This window comes from Malaclemys terrapin, chromosome 9, assembly GCF_027887155.1.
Source record: "Malaclemys terrapin pileata isolate rMalTer1 chromosome 9, rMalTer1.hap1, whole genome shotgun sequence".
NCBI classification, from domain to species: Eukaryota; Metazoa; Chordata; order Testudines; family Emydidae; genus Malaclemys; species Malaclemys terrapin.
Genome location: NC_071513.1, coordinates 27,646,918 through 27,666,781, shown reverse-complemented (window position 1 = coordinate 27,666,781; position 19,864 = coordinate 27,646,918). Strand labels below are relative to the sequence as shown.

The window sequence follows — 19,864 nt, the reverse complement described above, 5'->3', positions numbered from 1 at the left end:
CACTGAGCACATGCTAAAGCGCTTTGCTCAGTAGATATGGACCACTGAATTGGGGATTTGGAAGCTAACTATTGTGGGCTTGATCTTGCTCGCTTGCTTGAAGTCAATATAAGTAACGGATGCCATCAAGTAGACACAGGTGTTTGAATCATGCACAGGAACTAATAGTCAAAGTGAAATAGTTTGTCAGTTTCTTTTTTAATTCAGAATATGATGGGTCATTAAATTATGCCAATAGTAAATCTGGCTCTAAAGTGGGCCTCTTAGGAATTAGGTATACTATAGTTCTTTTGATTTGCTTTTATTTCTTGAAGACGTCTCAAAACTGTAACTAGTTTAAAAAATAATGTCAACGTTGTGATATAAAAGCCTTACAAAAATGGCTCTGTCTTTCTGAAAAAGTTGTAAAAGAAAAATATTTACAATACATCTGGGTTGATGACAACTTGTGTCCCCAAGTTTCCGCCTGTTATGAAACCCTACCAGAACTCCTCCCCGCATGAAAAACAGGCCCTTATAACAGAAAAGCCAAGTGTCAATTCATTAAAACTGCTAAGTAAATAACTGCCCGAACACTGATAGAATATCTGATAACTGTGAGCTGATCTGTGCGGTATGATGGACTACTGCTCATTTATTTGCCAGGGATCAGAATTTTTCAGGTAACCCTAACAGTATTGTACTCACTAATATTCAGATGAAGGTTAATAGACACTTTTATTAAAAGGTACCAGAATCTCTTTTCTTTAAGATAACAACTTTCTGGAGTTTGGTGATAACATGTGTTAGTATGAGACTCCTCACCACTGAATAGACAAGTGTGTGAAAAGGAATCATGCATCATGCCTCTTTACAATGAAAAGATTTCCCAGCCCTCCATACCTCCTTTCTAGAGTGATCAGAGTCACTTCTGTTCATATGGATTCGAAGGCTCCTGTGTCTGAGAATCAAGATCTCCTTTGCCTCCTCTTCTGTCCCACTCTCTCCAGGAAGCGTATGCCTGTTATATGCTGGCACCTGCTCACATAAATCATAAATCATACAGATCCAGCTCCCACTGAAGTCAATGGGAGTTTTTCCATTTAATGGGCTTTGGATCAGCCCCATATGTAGCATCACAAAAATAAATTTCCCGGGTGTCAACTTTTATGGGCAAATTCTGCTCTCACTTCCCCTGGTGTAGACCCGAGTATCTCCATTGGCTACAATGGACATACTCCAGCTTCAGACTGGTAGCAATAACCAGACCTTGATTCTTTTGCGCCCACTTTTTAAAGAGTTTCCCCAAAAGTCTTATCTTGTTGCCTCTCCTCAGCACAGCAGCAAGACAAAAGGTGGTAGCTTTGTGCCAGGATGCCCATATTAGCCACATTCCTAATGATTTGGCATTTCATGCCTAAGCCAAGAAAGCAAAGGCTTTAGTTGCATTTAAGAGATAAGGCTCCACATACCACCATATAAACAGTGCTTAGTATAGTATAGTATAGTATAGTATAGTATAGTATAGTATAGTATAGTATAGTATAGTGCAATTGTTCTGCAAACAGCAGGATTTCCTATGCTTCCAATGGTAAATGTTTCATGGCAAAACTGTTGAATGGCTTTAAAACATCTTTCCTTTAATTATTACTATAGGGGCATACATCTGCTGCTGCTATTGGCCAAGCTCTTTGCACACATCGGGGCTCCCTGCATCACTGCAATTCCCTCTCCCCCAACAATGTGTATCACCCTCCCATCCCCTTCTCTTTCAGGGACTCCCCAACTCGCCACCTTCTCCCTCCATTGCCCCCTCCCCAACCAGGGGTTCTGTGTGGCCCCCTATTTTCCCCTCCCCCTATGCCAGGAGCTCTGTGTGCTCCTCCATTGCCCCCTTTGCCATATGCCAAGGGCTATGTGTCCCCCATGCCCTCCTTCCCCCATACCACAGTCTCCTACCCCCTGCCAGGGGCTCTGCATGCACACACAATCCCTCTTCCCCCCAATCATTCTCTCTCTCTCTTTCAGGGTGTCAACATTTTAAAATTGTATGGGGAGGATGGACAGAGCTAAAGTTACCACATTACAGACAGACAAACAGAGGAATGCCAACAAGTTGAGTGTTAGTCTTCACTTTACTTAGCCAACTATTTGCTCTCCATCGAGGGAGACCTTTAGTAGCACATCTAAATAATCCCAATATCTGTGCATGCAGCTGAGAATCAGACTAATAATATTTTACAATTCATGTAACTACTGTACTGTAGCTTGAGTGGAAAAACCTTACTGTTCTCCTTATTTTGTATAGGTTCCTTGCCAATATTTTCTGTATATTTTCCAGCACATCTGGATTCAGAGAGTCCGATTCTTTGACCATTACGGCAGACCTGTGGCTGTCACTGCAAAGAAAACACCTGGGTTCTTCATCAATGCGTAGTGCATGAGATCAATTGCAAAGGCACTTAATGAAGCTGAAGTTACAATAAGCAGCTTGTTTGCTGAGTAGATAGACTAATACAAGGAGATTGGATTGTGAACAGCAAGAACCACGGAAGAGCAGAAATGTCAGGGGGAGATGGGATCAGAGTCTAGTTACTTTAATTTCTGACAATTGCCCAAACTTGCCATTATTTTCTCCATAATTTTTGAATGATTTTAAAGTTTGCCACCAAATGCGTGTAAGTGTTGACTGTTCAGGTACAACCGCAACACGACTTGCTGGGAGTTACACACATACCGCTGCCAGGAGCAGAGACCGAGAGCTTAGCTCCTCTGGCACTGCAATGGGGTTGTTCACCAAAAGCATTTTCTTTACATCTGTCTGGGCTACACCAGCTCTTCTCACGGAGCAACCAGCAAGGAGGGGCGAAGGGGTCAGGGAACTCTGCCAGGTTTCCAAGTCACTGTTCCCTCCAGAGGGGTGGGCTGTGTGAGTGCAGATTCCCAACCTCACAGATCCTGAGTATCCACTGGGAAGGGAAGGTTAATCCTTGTCTAATGGATGCAGAGGCATCTGCATGGAAATATGGTCAACCTGGCCCCCTTATCATCTGCTCACAAGCTGTGCTGCTTAGTCACTGTGCAGCTGCTGCAGCTGCAAAAGGTTGAGCTGCAGGCAATGCTGCTTTAAGATTTGATATGTGTGAGGGTTCCTTGCCCACGTCCCATTCCCTGCCTCCAGGATATGGCAAAGCTCTTTCCTCCTCCACACCCGTAAGTGAGATTAACTGTCTGTGTTAACACCCCAAGCAAACAACAAATCAGACCTGGTGACCCAGCTACTCCAAATCATACGACAATTTCCATTTCAATTAGGATTTTAAAGGGGTCTGATATAAAGTTACTGTACAACCATTACGTGCCAGGGGATTGGCTAGCACTCTAATCTTTCAAGGCCCCAGTCACACAGTATGGATAAACCAAATATGGATTGACTGAACCTGGTTCAAATGGTTAAGCAAGAAAACGTCAACAAAATTTAACAATTTTAAAAAATATTTCTTTTAGTCATTTATATTTTACCTAATGCCACAAACATGCTAATGTCTGTGTTACATGCAGGGTCACAGTGCGCCTGCAGTCAGGATTCCCAAGCAGGGAATCAACCTCCCATCAGCCTTTCTGAAGTACTTTGTGTCATTACACCAGGCTAGGAAAACACTTACAGCAAAGATGTATGGGACGGCTCATGAATTAACTGCCCTGCTTCTACTAACTCAATGGCATGTTTCCTCTCTAGCTTTTCGTAGAGCAGCACAATACTTGATTTTGGCTGGTCATACTCTCGGAGTAAGAACTTCTGAAGATACTTGCTGTTGAAATATTCCAGTCTGTTCAGGAACAAAAAACAAACAAACACTGCTGTACTGATACAGTAATGCTCATGACTTGAAGAAAACAAACATAAAACACTGCTGTGCTGAACCTATAATGCTCTTTGTTTGAACAAAATTGCACTGTCTCATTCTTTCCTCCCCAGGACCCAGAACTGGTTCTGGCAGATTGGCTGTTGTTCCTTTAGACATCTGCTTTCCAGCAACTAGTGGGTCAAGAGGCCGGTCCTACCCACCTTGCTTTGTGGGTATGCAAAGAACACAGGGTTGTGTTCTATATTAATTCCATAATGTGGCACATGAAGCAAGTTAGAGCGTCTCAGAATGCAATTTGTAATGCAATAAAATGCCTCCAAGGGGCCAAAATGATCATGAACTACATTACCTTTGCTTATTACATTAGATCGAACAGAAGTGCCTGGGATCAAACCAGCAGCTTCCAGAATCCCGTCTCAAAGCAGCTCCTAGCTCAGTGATTGAAAGAGATCTAGTTCACTTCACATACCAGTACAGATACTCACGTTTGGCCATTGTTTGGCCCCATATATCTCTCTCTAGCTAGCAATTTAGCCTAGGTGCTACACTCATAAGGAGCCAGTCCTGAGTTGCTTAGTAGACAGTGTTTTCAACACCATCTAGTGGTCATTCCAAAAACAGTCATTCTTAACAAAAGAAGTATCTGTCAGATTACACATACGAGAATTCTTACCATGAAATCATGTGTGCATGTTTGTAGAGCAAATAGTAAAAGATGGTAGATTATTACCAATGCACTTTAAAGGTCTTTTTCTTTACAAAAACGAAATTCACATGTAAATACAATTTACCTCATATTTAATGAAAATTTGGCATTTTGTTATGAAAATCTCAGTGGATGGTCCATTATTTTTCAATACCTCAATGTAACACAACAGTCTTCAATCACTGTTCCAACCAGCATTGATCTTATGTTATTGACAAGAAAAACAAGGAAAAGCTACATTTTCATATTCACAATCCTTCACTGATCTAAACACAAGGATGACTTACAGCAGAAGCACTGGCAGGAAAGAGGAGAGTTGGACAAGCGAAAGGAAGGAGAAGTAAATATAATTAAACCTTAAATGTAAAGAACAGCTGCAGGTTCAACAAATGCAACTGTACAGATTCCTAATATGAAGTGATAAAAGCTAAGTGATAACAAATAACAAACAATGCTAATAATTAGGGCTGTCGATTAATGGCAGTTAACTCACGTGATTAACTCAAAATAATTAATCGTGATTAATCGCACTGTTAAACAACAGAATACCAATTGAAATTTATTCAATATTTTTGGATGTTTTTCTATATTTTCAAATATATTGATTTCTATTACAACACAGAATACAGACTATACAGTGCTCACTTTATATTATTATTTTTGATTGAATATTTGCACTGTAAAAATGATAAACAAAAAATAGTATTTTTCAATTCAACTAATACAAGTACTGAAGTGCAATCTCTTTATAGTGAAAGTGCAATTTACAAATGTAGAATATGTTTTGTTACATAACTGCACTCAAAACCAAAACAATGTAAAACTTTAGAGCCTACTAGTCCACTCAGTCCTACTTCTTGTTCAGCCAATCACTAAGACAAACAAGTATGTTTACATTTACGGGAGATAATGCTGCCTGCTTGTTATTTAAAATGTCACCTGAAAGTGAGAATAGGTATTCGCATGGCACTTTTGTAGCCAGTGTTGCAAGGTATTTACGTGTCAGATATACTAAACATTTGTATGCCCCTTCATGCTTCGGCCATCATTCCAGAGGACATGCTTCCATGCTGATGATGCTTGTTAAAAAAATAATGCATTAATTAAATTTGTGACTGAACTCCCTGGGGGGAGAATTGTATGTCTCCAGTTCTGTTTTACCTGCAATCTGCCATATATTTCATGTTAAAGCAGTCTCGGATGATGACCCAGCACATGTTCATTTTAAGAACGCTTTCACAGCAGATTTGACAAAACGCAAAGAAATGTGAGATTTCTAAAGATAGCTACAGCATTCAACCCAAGGTTTAAGAATCTGAAGTGCCTTCCAAAATCTGAGAGGGATGAGGTGTGGAGCATGCTTTCACAAATCTTAAAAGAGCAACACTCCGATGCGGAACCTACAGAACCTGAACCACCAAAAAAGCAAATCAACTTTCTTCTGGTGGCATCTCACTCAGATGATGAAAATGAACATGTGTCGGTCCATTCTGCTTTGGATCCTTATCTTGCAGAACCCATCGTCAGCATGGATGCACATCCTCTGGAATGGTGGTTGAAGTATGAAGGGTTCGTCTGAATCTTTAGCGCATCTGGCACTTAAATACCTTGAAACGCCAGTTACAACAGTGCCATGCACATGCCTGTTCTCACTTTCAGGTGACACTATAAACAAGAAGCGGGCAGCATTATCTCCTGCAAATTGTAACCAAACTCATTTGTCTGAGCAATTGGATGAAGTAGGACTGAGTGGACTTGTAGGCGCTAAATTTTGGGGGGGGGGGTAATTTTTGAATGCAGTTGGGTTTTTTTACATAATTCTACATTTGTAAGTTCAACTTTCATGATAAAGAGATTACATTACAGTACTTGTATTAGGTGAATTGAAAAATACTATTTCTTTTGTTTTTTACAGTGCAAATATTTGTAATCAAAAATAAATATAAAGTGAGTGCTGTACACTTTGTATTCTGTGTTGTAACTGAAATCAATATATTTGAAAATGTAGAAAACATCCAAAAATATTTAAATAAATTGTGTTCTATTATTAACAGCGCAATTAATCATGCAATGAATCGCCATTGATTTTTATAAATGCACGATTAATCAAGATTAATTTTTTTTAATCGCTTGACAGCCCTACTAATAATACCACTGTATTTGTGCCTCCTCATTAAAATACATATATTTACATTTTATCACATCACTAGCGGTGATAAAATAGTATAGTAGTGACTCTGCTATGGTTAATTCTTTCATATTGCACTTGAGTATGTCAAATACTGGATCACCAAATGTGGATAGGACATCCTATCTTTTCTGTCTTTACCTTTAGTTTTTATTTTTAAAGGAAATGCATGTTCCATTAAAACCAAAACTAAAACTCTTAAAAGGATGAAAAATAAGCTACAGTCTGTGTCCCCACAGTCCCCACATACTGTGTCCCCACAGTAATCCATACAACTGCAAAAAAGTGGCCATGAAACACAGGTTTTGGGAAGAGAAGAAAGGAGTCCTCTGTCAGTGAAGTACCACCATGTATGACATCCAAATGCGGGGAGGACAGAAAGAGGAACATGGAGAAGTCTGTTCTGATTTGGTGTCCAGACAACCTAGTCCACCTTTTGAGTTTAAGGAAAGAAAAGAAAAGCTGTCCCTCTTTGTTTGTGGCTGTCATCTGGTTTATGACACACAGATGAATGAAGCTCAGCTATCCCCAGTGGAACGGTATGGAAACAGAAACCAGACTCTTTTTTTTCAAACATGTACACAGTTGTATTTTTGGCAAATCCTTACTTGTCTTTCCAGTAATACTGTCCCCAGTGTCCAGATATATCTTCTATGCCAGCCAGCAAATGATCCAAGAACTAAACAGAAGAGAGGATTTTGCTATACACCGGTGTATCATTGCATATATGATGAACTATGTTGGATAACATCAAAAGCCAGCAGACAAAATGAAGGACATTTTCAGCTAGGTTCAGTAATCAGTAAACAAGAACAGGAGCTGTCTGCATAACTCCCCATTCAATCATCCTTGGTTCTAAAATGCAATGAGGCTTCTTTCTTTCAGGTGTGCACAAGCAGAGAATAATCACTGAGGGACATGGATCTGTTTTTTATTAAACATGCAGGTAGGCCAATGCCTTGCATGCCCTGCATAGTGCGACTTGACAAACACTGGAAGCTCATACTGAATGTTTGGAGAGCAATGTTTTTCATGAGACATATTTGGTGCATAGGTGCTGACTACATAGGGCTGGAGCTTCTCCTGGAATAATAAATACCCCCTGCTACTAAATAAAATCAATGACTACACTGCATCTTAAACACAAGCAGCTTATTTCTATGTTAAAAATTCTGAACAGGGACATTTTCAACCTTAAAAAGTCTCCTGAATTTCCCAAATTGCCTCCCCAGCTGTTGTCACCAGTACAACCTTCAGCAGACTCTGCTATGCCACTGTTCATTACCCCCATCATACAAATGTTCCTGTGCAGTTTCAACCAGCTCTAATTAGAGAAATCTCCTTTTGCACACAGAGATATACTAAGCTTTCAGCAAGTAGGTGTTAATCATGTGACAGTGCTCGCTTAACCAGCCTCCTCCACTCTTTGACTTCCCCTGAGGTTACACACAGCAACCTAACATGGCTTCAGATGTGTTAGACTGCACCTTACTGGGGCTTCTCAGGGCAGGTCTACACTACGGGGTTAAGTTGACCTAAGTTACGCAATTCCAGCTACGTGACTAACGTAGCTCAATGGTGGGTAACCTGCAGCCTGTGGGCCGCATGCAGCCCATCGGGTAATCTGATTGCGGACCACAAGACATTTTGCTGATGTTGACCATCCGCAGGCACCACCCCCTGCAGCTCCCAATGGCTGAGGTTCTCTGTTCCCAGCCAATGAGAGCTGCGGGAAGCGGTGGCCAGCATGTCCCTGCAGACCGCCGCTTACCGCTGCTCCCATTGACCAGGAATGGTGAATCACAGACACGGGGAGCTATAGGGGGCCATGCCTGCGGATGGTCAACATTAGCAAAATGTCTCGCGGCCTGCAATCAGATTACCCTGATGGGCCGCATGCGGCCCGCAGGTTGTCCACCACTGACGTAGCTGGAGAAACTCTCCCGTAGACTTACCTTATATCGTCTCGTTCAGGTGGAGTACCAGAGTCGACGGGAGAGCGATCTGCGGTCAATTTAGCAGGTCTTCACTAGACCTGCTAAATCGACCACCCGTGGATCAATCGCCATGCTTCAATCCCCTGGTAATTCTAGACAAACCCTGTCACATTAAACTAACTTGACTGAGCTAACACAACTGAAAAGCACACTTTTTTTGCCCATCAAACCAGGACCTTTAAAAGGTGATTTGGGAGGGGGAGTCCATGACATTTGTTGCCAGAGAAGTTTTCCTTCTCATTTCTCTCCTATTACATTTATAGGGCTTCATTTTTCCCTTTTGCTAGTGGTAGTAAATTCTAATGAGACAATACTTGGTCTCCCAGGCTGAGTTTAGTTTGAGTAACGAATACACCCAATGTTTTGAGAAAAGCTTGAGAATCAGAGGGATAGCTCAGTGGTTTGCATTGGCCTACTAAACCCAGGGTTGTGAGCTCAATCCTTGAGGGGGCCACTTAGGGATCTGGGGCAAAAATCAGTACTTGGTCCTGCTAGTGAAGGCAGGGGGCTGGACTTGACTCAATGACCTTTCAAGCTCCCTTCCAGTTCTATGAGATAGGTATATTGCCCACCCTCAGCTTTTTGGATAATTAGGTGAATCATATACCCATTAAATCTTAAAGGATGTCTACAAATACTACGTCTCTGTCCCGTCTTTACATTTTCTGCCTTCAAATCAACAAGGATCAGAAGCCAGAATCACTGACAGGAAGGTATTAATTATTAATTATTTTTATTTGTACAGCACCAGCAGTGTGGTGCTGACAGACAACTGATCCCCAGTGTAGGGTGGCTACAAGACATTCTGTCCATTGGCTGGAAAGGTTTTGGGAGGGGAGGAGCGGGCAGACTGTCAAGGGGGAGAGGCAGTTCTTTCTCAAAGGCTGCTGGCCTGTGGGGAGTTAGAACTAGGGGGAGCTGGCAGCTAGGAAACAGCAAGAAATAGGGATTGGTGGGCAGGGCCGGCTCCAGGGTTTTGGCCGCCCCAAGCAGCTAAACAAAAAAACAAAAACAAAAAAAAGCCGCGATCGCAATCTGTGGCGACAATTCGGCGTGAGGTCCTTCGCTCTGAGCAGGAGTGAGGGACCGTCCGCTGAATTGCTGTCGAACAGCTGGACGTGCCGCCCCTCTCCGAAGTGGCCGTCCCAAGCACCTGCTTGGTAAGCTGGTGCCTGGAGCCAGCCCTGTTGGTGGGGCAGGAAAAGTGGAGGTAGGCGAGAGCATGCTGCAGCATGAAGGGTGAACAACCCGCAGGGGAAGCTTTAAGTGAAAAAGGTGAACAATGGGAAGATGCTGGGGCAGCCAGGCCAAGCCAGCAAGGCAGGAGTAGGGAGCTCTCCGTTTGTGACTGTGCAGCACCATTGCTGATGGGGTGAAGTTCACTCTAAGCCACTGTCACAGAGAGGTCACTGATTCACCAAGGCAGCAGATCAGCACATCTACTCATTTATGGGCATCCATTTCCATTCTTGCATAGGCAAAAGTTTAGGCTGTCTAAGGACTGCAGAATTAGGCCCACTCATTGTAACACTAACACCGCAAATATTTAGTTTAAAAAATCCTAAATTGTGTCTTTCAGTCAAAATGGTAAAAAGGATCCCAGACGGAGCATTACAATAATCCCCTCTGAAGAAATAAATTAAAGGAAGAAAGCTTCCTCTGGGTTCCTGAGCGCCTGCTTTCTAGCTACCTGTATTGTTACCATGTCTACTTAATTAGTACATAGCTGTTTTCAGCTCACATTACCCAATAAACACATCTTTAGAGATGATTTACCATTCATGCTCTAACAAAAGAAGGAAGTGGTTCCTGTTTGCTATAGGAAAAGCCTCTTCAGCCTATTGAACTGTTCCATTAACCTTAGACAAAGCCCCATAATACATACTAATTGGGAGAATGCCAAGCCTGTTTCCTACAAGTGCTTTCAGAGCAAACACCTGTGTTTTCATTTTATTTGTTGTTGTTGTCAAAAAGAGAAAAGAAATATTCCTTAGGAATTAGTACTCAGGTAAAAATGATTTGCCATCAAAAAATTCTATTCATAACTAATACTTTACCTTTGACAAAATGCTTCAAGGACACCGCCAAGTAAAAAATCCCACTGCCACAATACCAACACTTCGGATGACCAGAGAAAAAACAAAGCCTCTCCAGTTTGTTTCATGGGTGAGTTTGGCAGCATTTTGTGTAATTTCACTAGCTGTTTTCCTGGTATACCAGTTCCCCTATTTGTTTGATTTGTGTTTGTAATACCATCAGTATTGGCAGTGAGACTCAGAAACAGGGGTATTACCTGGACTCAGGTTTTTAAACTGACTAGATTCCAAATGATGTTTAAACATCCTATTTGCTGTGATATGTAAGACACAGTGCGCTAGATTCTGGCCCACACTGCAGTCCCTCTGGCTGCTGCAGTGGTACGAAGGTACTCTACTATGCTAAACGGGCAGCTGAGCAGTCCCCTGGCAAGCTGGAATCCTCTGTCCACGTAGCTGGTGTAGCCAACTCTACATCACCCCTAACTGGCCCCTGAAAATGAGGGCATATCAGAGGTGGAAGGGAGCTTGTCCAAAGCACGCTGCATTCCAGCAATCCCCAGCTGGCATAACAACCCCATGGGGACTTAGACCAGCCCTGAGATTGGGCCAAGTGTAAAGCCAACATAGTCTCCCCACATTCCCTACAGCTGCTCTGAGCTGCAATTTGTCATAGCTGAGGATGTAGCCCATTTTGTCCTAGAGGCAGTAGATAAAGGAACTGGCCTGGGAGTGTAAACATATGGGGTCTACCGAGGACTCTGCCACTGATCTGCTGCACGACTATGGGCTAGTCACTTAGCCTCTCTTTGCCTGTTTCTCTCCTGTGTAGCTGTTCAAAAGTGACCGCAGGTAGGGTATGTTTGTAATTGTAGTGCTTTCACCTCTCACATTCTAGAAACTGTGAATATTACACCAAATCATCTCTACCAATGCTGAAACACACTAAATAAAGTTTTCCAATTACATGAAGGCCCATAGAAATGGCTGATATTTAACCTCAAATAGGAAGTGAGCCAAATCCACCAAATTAAATTAGTTTAGAACTCTGTACCACTGTGTTAGGGAAACAAGGTATGTTTGGTTTTTCGAGTGTGATGATCCCTTGCAATTTGAAGCTACCAATTAACATCCAATTAAATTTACCACTTCCTCGGGGCCCAGTCTTGCTCTGGGGCTCACATGATAACTCTATGCAGGCTATTTGTGCAGCACTTGTGCACACAAGCAAGGTAGTAAATAGTGTGGTAGCTGTTCTGCATAATCCAGGTGAAGGGATTTCTCAGCCCCTGCCCACCCTATGTTTGCAAAGCCTGTAACGTGGGCATTTCCGATGCATATGTTTGGGTGGGTGGGCGGCTGGGTATCTGTGCTTATGTGGGCTAAAGCCAACTTACATGGACATGGAAAACTACTACACAGCAGCCCTTCTTTGTGTCAGGAGTATCTTCACCCCAAGTATAGGATTAATTGCTCTTACTTCTATAGCATGAATCAAATGAGAGTCCTTTCAATGACTTCAGCGGGCTTTGGAGCAGGCTGCTGCTGAGGGACGGAAGCTGAGAGATGTAATTGCCATGTATATGAATATATCCAAATACATTGCCACTAGACTTGCTATCATGTCCCAGCCAGCCCCCGCAACTCAGAGCTCTGCCCACGTTTGGGGCTATGTTTTCCTTTGGTGTCAGCTCTTTTCTTTTGGAGGGTGTCCTTCTAGCATTTGGTGATTATTAGTGGCCAGCCAGAACCCCCACAGAAACACAAAAAACAGAACTACAGCTAAGCCTATATGCTAACTTCTTACCACTAGGTCCAGAGCTGGGGCACAGGGCACCAATGCCAGGTCATTCCCCCAACTAGGAAAGCTCACACACCCCCTCCCCCGTTGCCTCCTTGATCCCTTCCAGACAGGCAGAAAGGACCAGGTTAGACCGGGTTAGGTTAGACTGTAAACTCTTTGGGGCAGGTACAGCACCTAGCACAATGGCACCCTGATCAGGTCCCTGTGTGCTACTGCAATAAGAATAGCAGAGCTTACTACCTTCGTATGACCCAGAGCCTGAAAAGGAATCTGCATTCAGAAAGCCCCGCTGAACTAAATAGGACTCTGCAAGGGCTCAAGGGTCTTCACAGGCAAATTGCTTGGCAGGATCAGTCCTATTAGCAAAGCAAATTGAAATGCTGTAATCATACCCACCCTTTGGCTAGGCATAAAGAGCTGACCCACTTACCCGGATGTGAATCTGTTCCCCTACCGTGGGCGCACTTTCTCTTTTCCTCTTCACATCTAATAAGTCAACGAGAGGACGGATGGTCATTCCCTGCAGCATAACGACATGCACACAAATCAGGCTCTCTTCACAACACAGCAACTTTTCAAAGGACCAGCATGTTTTCTAGTTACGTATCTTTTAGCCTGTGCTGAAAATTTGCTGTTGAACAGCATCACCAACGTCAACACAAAATTAGCATAGCAACCCAGTTCCTGCTGCACTGAATCCTGACTTGTTTCCAGTGAGAAGAGTTCTTTGGGCCAGTCTCTCTCCTCAGCTTTTTTGCTCTTTTCAATATGTGAAGCCACTATCTGTGAAAAACTCTGTACCTGTTTGCAACCCAAAAACTTTATTTACCAACAGACAAGCTATGTTAACGATCCCAGTCCTCTCACACATTCATAGATTTTAAGGCTAAAGGGACTTGCATTACCTCTTGCATTACACAGGTCACAGAACCTCACCCAGTAATTTCTGCCTCAAGTCTATGAAAACTGCACAATTAATTGATTTTTTCAGTTTGGTGGCCAAACTGAAAAAATCTGGGAGAAAAAAACAAACATTTGGAGTCTAATTGAAACTGATTTTTTTATTTTTTTCTCACTTAAGGATTTTTTTTTAAACCATTTCAGGACAAAAAATATTTTGTTCAATCCAAAAATATTTTGTTCAATCCAAAAAAAATTTTTTTCATTCTACTGTGTTACATTTTCAGGTGGGTTTTTTTACCCTTTGCAAAAAGATCAAACAAATCTAGCTAAATTTAGAACGAAAATATCATTTCCAAATGAAAAGTCAAAGCATGATATTTCAAAAATGTCAGAAAAGCTCATTGTGATTTTTAAAAAAAAACACGTTTTTTCATTTTTCATTCAGCCAAAACTATTTGCAAATTTAACCTGAATCCATTAAACAGTTTTGGTCACCCTGAAACTTCCTGTTTTGGTGAATAAAATATTCCAATGACAAATTTCACTCAGCTGTAAAGCCTATAACTTCTGCTTGAGTGCTAGCATGTCTTGTAGAAAAAGCTCTAGTTGAAATGTAAAATTGTTAACTGATGACAGTTCTGAGCACCTTGCAAGAGTCTTACTGTCAGCATCTTTGATTTATCTATGACTCTAACTCGGGGGGGGAGGGAGGGGAGTTTAAAAAAATCTTTCCATGGAACTCATGAATGAGAAATTCTGAAGTTCTGCTGTGATTATAATCCATTATATCTCTTAAGTTTGCCACTTTAAGAAATTACTTTCCTATGCTATGCCTGCAGCAGAAATGATACAGTAGCTGATGCTCATGACTCTCTTGAATGTCACAAGAGTTGGCACGGAGGACAGCTTTAATTGCAAGAACAATTAATGTGTCATTTTAATCACTAATGTCAATACAGAATTCATCAACATTCAGTGTAAATAATATAAATCTTACAAATTTAGAAATAACACATATTGCTAATTAAGCAGAGCCTATGTAATTTGGCCTCTTGTCTTTTGCTGGATAATCAGCTGGGTTTGTTTTCATTTTAAACTGACAGTACTGAGTTCTGTGACCATGACTCCCAACTTCTCACATACACAGAAAGAGATTTCTATGTCTCTGATCCTGAGTGTTGTTTTATATGAGCAGGCCCTTGTGCTTGTGCAGAGCCCCATTGACTTCAACAGAGTTCTGGTGGGGAGATGGGGCGGGGGCAGACTCCTGCAGCCACATGGATAAACTTGCTGGATCGTGGCCTTAGTACTGATTGATGGCTGTATATAACCTGTGTGAAATGTATTCCTGGTGTCCAGAGCCGGCTCCAGGCACCAGCTTACCAAGCAAGTGCTTGGGGCGGCCACTCCAGAGAGGGGCGGCACGCCCAGCTGTTCAGCGGCAATTTGGCGGACGGTCCCTCACTCCTGCTCGGAGCGAAGGACCTTCCGCCGAATTGCCACCGCAGATCGCGATCGCAGCTTTTTTTGTTTTTGTTTGTGTTTGGCTGCTTGGGGCAGCCAAAACCCGGTAGCAGGACTTGCTGGTGGATAAGTGTCCACATCACACAAAAAACCCAAAACAAAAACCTTCACAATTTAACAGTTCCTTCTTAGCAATTTCACCAGGGAGGTCACAGTCTGAATAGGCAGAGAGAGTGAACTATAAATGGAGAACATGGCATTTAGTTTTTAAAGGACATTGAGAGAAAAAACAATGATGCTCCTTTGTGGCATTCAAGACAAACCAAAGGCTCTTTTGAGGACTTTATGGTGCAAGTGGCATCCATCAGGCCAGTCTGGGAGCACTGAGCATCTGTCAATTGCCAAAAAAATTTCACAAAATTATTGATCACTCCTGCTGTGTAAATTCAGGAATGATGAAGATACTCTTGCCACAGGTTCAGATAGACCAAAATAGACATTGTAACTGGGTTATATACTGCATGGCCACACCTAACTGCTTACATATCATATTTTAGGTCTAGTAAAGGCATTGCCAGATAATCAGCTGGGGCTTTCCAAGAGAAAAAAGCTCCCTCAAGACTCCTTACACATCCCTTTACCCCTCTGCACCAGCATCAAGGCCAACTACACTATGCCCTGAAGTTTTTACTCAGTCTTTACTCACACAAAAGCGCTCCCTGAGGTCAGGATTTGCACCATTGTTAATACAAGCTGCTGATGTACATCAATAAAGAAAAAGCTTTAAAAACAACAGCGCCATGAATGTTATTTTTTAACAAATCATTTATTTCTTCCCCCTTCCATCCAAGGTGAAATGCATTATGAAGAATGCTGGGACACTGAAGCAATCTCCAGGCCCAGCTCCAGATGTAACTGGAAACACTCCCCTTCACTTCATAGGGTGTGGGATCAATTTACACTCCGTGGTTTTTAAAAGGTTGTCTTTAATATCTGATCTATCATTTTTATATTTTTTTCTACGTTGGGGCATGTCAAGGTTGTTGTTTCTTTAAGCAAGTTTAAATGTTTCTGATTCTTTTGGCTGTCTCTGCTAAATGGTGCCACAGGTACCCAGAATTTGAATCAAGCTAGTCTTCATGAATACTAAGTGTCTGCTGAATGACTCAAGGTCAAAGGGTCATTCTATTGACACATACCCACAGGGGAGTCCCACCCTTTCGCATGGAGATGACATCACCATTTGAGCTCTGAGGTTACACAAAAGCCCTTCCACCATTCTGAGAATTATTTTACGAAGCTTCTGTGGAATGGAACCACTGCCTTAGAGCAACCTTTGTCAGGGACTCCGAGTCTCTCTGCAGGAGCGGTCCTGCCAAGTGACCGGATCTTTTCAATTTCTGACCCACATTTGCATCTTAAAACCTGTCAACCTGAACCCAACTCCCCTTTTCCCACCCCCTGGCCTCCGCTCACTCCATTCAGTCTGCCGGATAGGATTGGAAATTTTGCTCCACAATAGAGATCCAGCTGCCTGTCTGACTCAACTCCAGGCCCAGTCACATTGGCATATCAAGATCATTACTGGTTTTGCCCAATTGATCGTATCAAATATGAGGAGCTTTGCTGTGTGAGGTCAATTGTAAAACATACCAGTGTGAATCTTCACCTCGTATGCAGCCTGAGCATGAGTGTGCTGGAGAGTTCAGCGGGGTCCATGTGGAAGAAATTCTCTCCCACCGGGTGTGGATCAGCAGTGAAGCCACTCTGCACCTCTAAATGTGGCTTCAGAAGCCTCAACAGCTGCTTCAAACCTTCTACAGGGTGGGAAGTGGGTGGGGGGAGGAGGGCAGGCATTGGATTGGTGAATCTGTATGGAGCTTGTGCACACAGGTGCAAGAAGCCCCCATGGAGCTGTACTAAATGGTGCCCCCCTTTCACTGACCTTCTGAATCTTGCCCCCATATAGATTCATGCAGCAGAACTGCCCTGGGATCTACTGTGCTGCTTTGCTCATCCAACTCTGCCAATAGAATGGGGGAAGGTGGGAAGATAAGGCTATGTTTATTCCAGGAAGCAAGAGTATCAGCATCATGTGCTTCCCACAAGCAGTTACCCAGAAATAAAGGTCCTGAACCTAACCCTGGACTTTTAAAAATAGGACAGTTTGGGAGTTCCTTGACCAGATAATCCCAAATTTCCACCACAAACTCACCTTGGGCCCTGACCTGACGTACCAGTCTTCAAGATGAACTAACTGTGCAAGTGCATTTTAGGGAGGTATGAAATTTGGGCTTTAATCAGGAACCTTGCTGCAACCATGGAGTCACTGCTGCAGCAGCTTTGATGATAGCACAGGGTGCAGGGCAGCAGAGAATCGGAGCCAAAATCTTTAGCAAACTAAAAGTGTCTAGGAATATTTTAACCACTAGATGGCACTTGAATGCCAAGAGATGTTTTCGATGTGCATTTTTCCTTAAAGAGAAGCACACAAGTTATAAACGGATCCCACAATCAAAGTAGGTCTTAATAACCTTCAGTATTAGCATAGACTAAAATGATGGGAAATCTTTGACCTTCATTTACATATAAGAAAGGGGAATTAGGAATCATTTTAAACTAAAAGTGGGACATTGTAAACAAGAGAGAACAACATATAGTGAAACAGAAACATATAAGCAAGAAATTTCATATAGATAGAATTCAGAGTGGTAGCCGTGTTAGTCTGTATCAGCAAAAACAACGAGGAGACTAATAAATGTGTTAGTCTCTAAGGTGCCACAAGGACTCATCATTGTTTTTGCATATAGATAGAAGTATTTTGAAACTAACGTTTTAAAAAAGATTGCCATTAGAATCCCAATGTAAAATTAGATCATTTAACAGAATAGGTGTTGGAACTTGGGATGTGGGGAGTGCTGCCACACCCCCTATCTTGAAGTGGTCTTCATTATATACAGGCTTTACAGTTTGGTTCAATGGCTCTCAGCACTCCCTCTATACAAATTGTTCCAGCACCCCTGTTTAACAGAAGGGCCATTTAATTACTCTTAACATTCAAGGGACCTGATCCCCATTCTCTTTCAGTCTATAACGAAACCTCCATTGATTTAAATAGGTAGAGCACTGCCTGGATACAAAATTTGTATCCACATCCAATCCGCAATCTGTAAACATGGTCTGCGGATATCCACATCCACATCATAAAGGGGATATCCACAGATTTGCGGAGCTCTAAATATAAAATTTGGATCTGCACCCCTCCATGATCCACAAACATGGTCCATGAATGCGGGATATTCACAGATATAAAGCAGATATCTGCAGATTTGCAGGAACAGGAGCAGGACTAACTTCAGTGCATGGCAACTAGTGGCAGATTCTCTAATTTACCTCACTTTAAATACACATGGAAACAAATTTTGAACCTTAATCAGAAGTAGGGTGACCAGACAGCAAGTGTGAAAAATCGGGACAGGGGGTGGGGGGTAATAGGAGCCTATATAAGAAAAAGACCCAAAAATCGGGACTGTCCCTATAAAATCGGGACATCTGGTCACCCTAATCAGAAGCATCTATGAAAAATTACATCATTTGTGAGATAGCAGAGATTGTGCAGTTAGCTCACTGGATTCTTTTTCATAATTCCATTTCTTATCATTACAAACCATCTAGATAAAGTTAGAATGCTTCCAAACTCAGTTTGGTTGGTGAAGTTTCTATCTTTTTATCTTACTAGCAAGCTAATATATTTGAGCTACCTTGGGCTGTAAGACAAGAGCATTTGGCTAACATGAGTGGTATCATCTTATTTGTCATATTATTCTTGAGGAATAGTAAACTCCTTAAAAATCCACTCTTTCCATGAAGTGGACTGTAATGAACCATTATTTTGATTGTTTATGATTTATGTTACTTATGTAACTAGTCACACACCCCGATCCTTTTTTCAACGCTAGACAATATGGTAATTTAAAGCTATCACAACGGCAGGGCCTTCTTTCAATGAAACATAGACTCATAGACTCTAAGGTCAGAAGTGACCATTCTGATCATCTAGTTTGACCTCCCGCATGATGCGGGACACAAAAGCTGACCCACCCACTCCTGGAAGAATTCTCTCCCTTGACTCAGCTGTTGAAGTCCCCAAATCATGATTTAAAGACTTCAAATCGCTGAGAATCCTCCAGCAAGCGACCCCTGCCCCATGCTGCGGAGGAAGGCGAAAAACCTCCAGGGCCTCTGCCAAGCTACCCTGGAGGAAAATTCCTTCCCGACCCCAAATATGGCGATCAGCTGAACCCCGAGCATGCGGGCAAGATTGTCTAGCCAGACCCTCTGGAAAAAGTTCTCTGTAGTAACTTTTAATATCTCATCATTGACCATTGTTGCTAATTACCAGCGATGGCACATTATTGACCTAATGACTAAAATCACTTTATCCCATCAAACCATCCCCTCCATAAACCTATCAAGCTTAATCTTAAAGCCAGAGAGGTCTTTTGCCCCCACTGTTTCCCTCGGAAGGCTGTTCCAAAATTTCACCCCTCCGATGGTTAGAAACCTTCGTCTAATTTCAAGCCTAAACTTCCCCACGGCCAGTTTATATCCATTCGTTCTCGTGTCCACATTAGTACTGATCTGAAATAATTCCTCTCTTTCCCTGGTATTTATCCCTCTGATATATTTAAAGAGAGCAATCATATCCCCCCTCAGCCTTCTTTTGGTTAAGGTAAACAAACCGAGCTCCTCGAGTCTCCTTTCATACGACAGATTTTCCATTCCTCGGATCATCCTAGTTGCCCTTCTTTGTACCCATTCCAGTTTGATTTCATCCTTTTTAAACATGGGAGACCAGAACTGCACACAGTACTCCAAATGAGGTCTCACCAGTGCCTTGTATAACGGAACCAGCACC

The 19,864-nt window shown here is 42.3% G+C and overlaps 1 protein-coding gene across 1 annotated transcript in view; it reads right to left on the bottom strand.

Annotated features, from left to right (window-relative positions):
• Positions 1 to 19,864, bottom strand: part of LOC128842783 (sodium/hydrogen exchanger 2-like) — an 85,664-nt gene that overhangs the window by 14,002 nt on the left and 51,798 nt on the right. The window contains exons 7-11 of the mRNA XM_054038967.1: positions 13,010 to 13,099; positions 7,351 to 7,421; positions 3,645 to 3,809; positions 2,267 to 2,378; positions 883 to 1,017 (exon numbers count right to left, since the gene is read on the bottom strand). Of these exons, the coding sequence (XP_053894942.1) occupies positions 883 to 1,017; positions 2,267 to 2,378; positions 3,645 to 3,809; positions 7,351 to 7,421; positions 13,010 to 13,099 (573 nt within the window). The remainder of the gene's footprint in view (positions 1 to 882; positions 1,018 to 2,266; positions 2,379 to 3,644; positions 3,810 to 7,350; positions 7,422 to 13,009; positions 13,100 to 19,864) is intronic.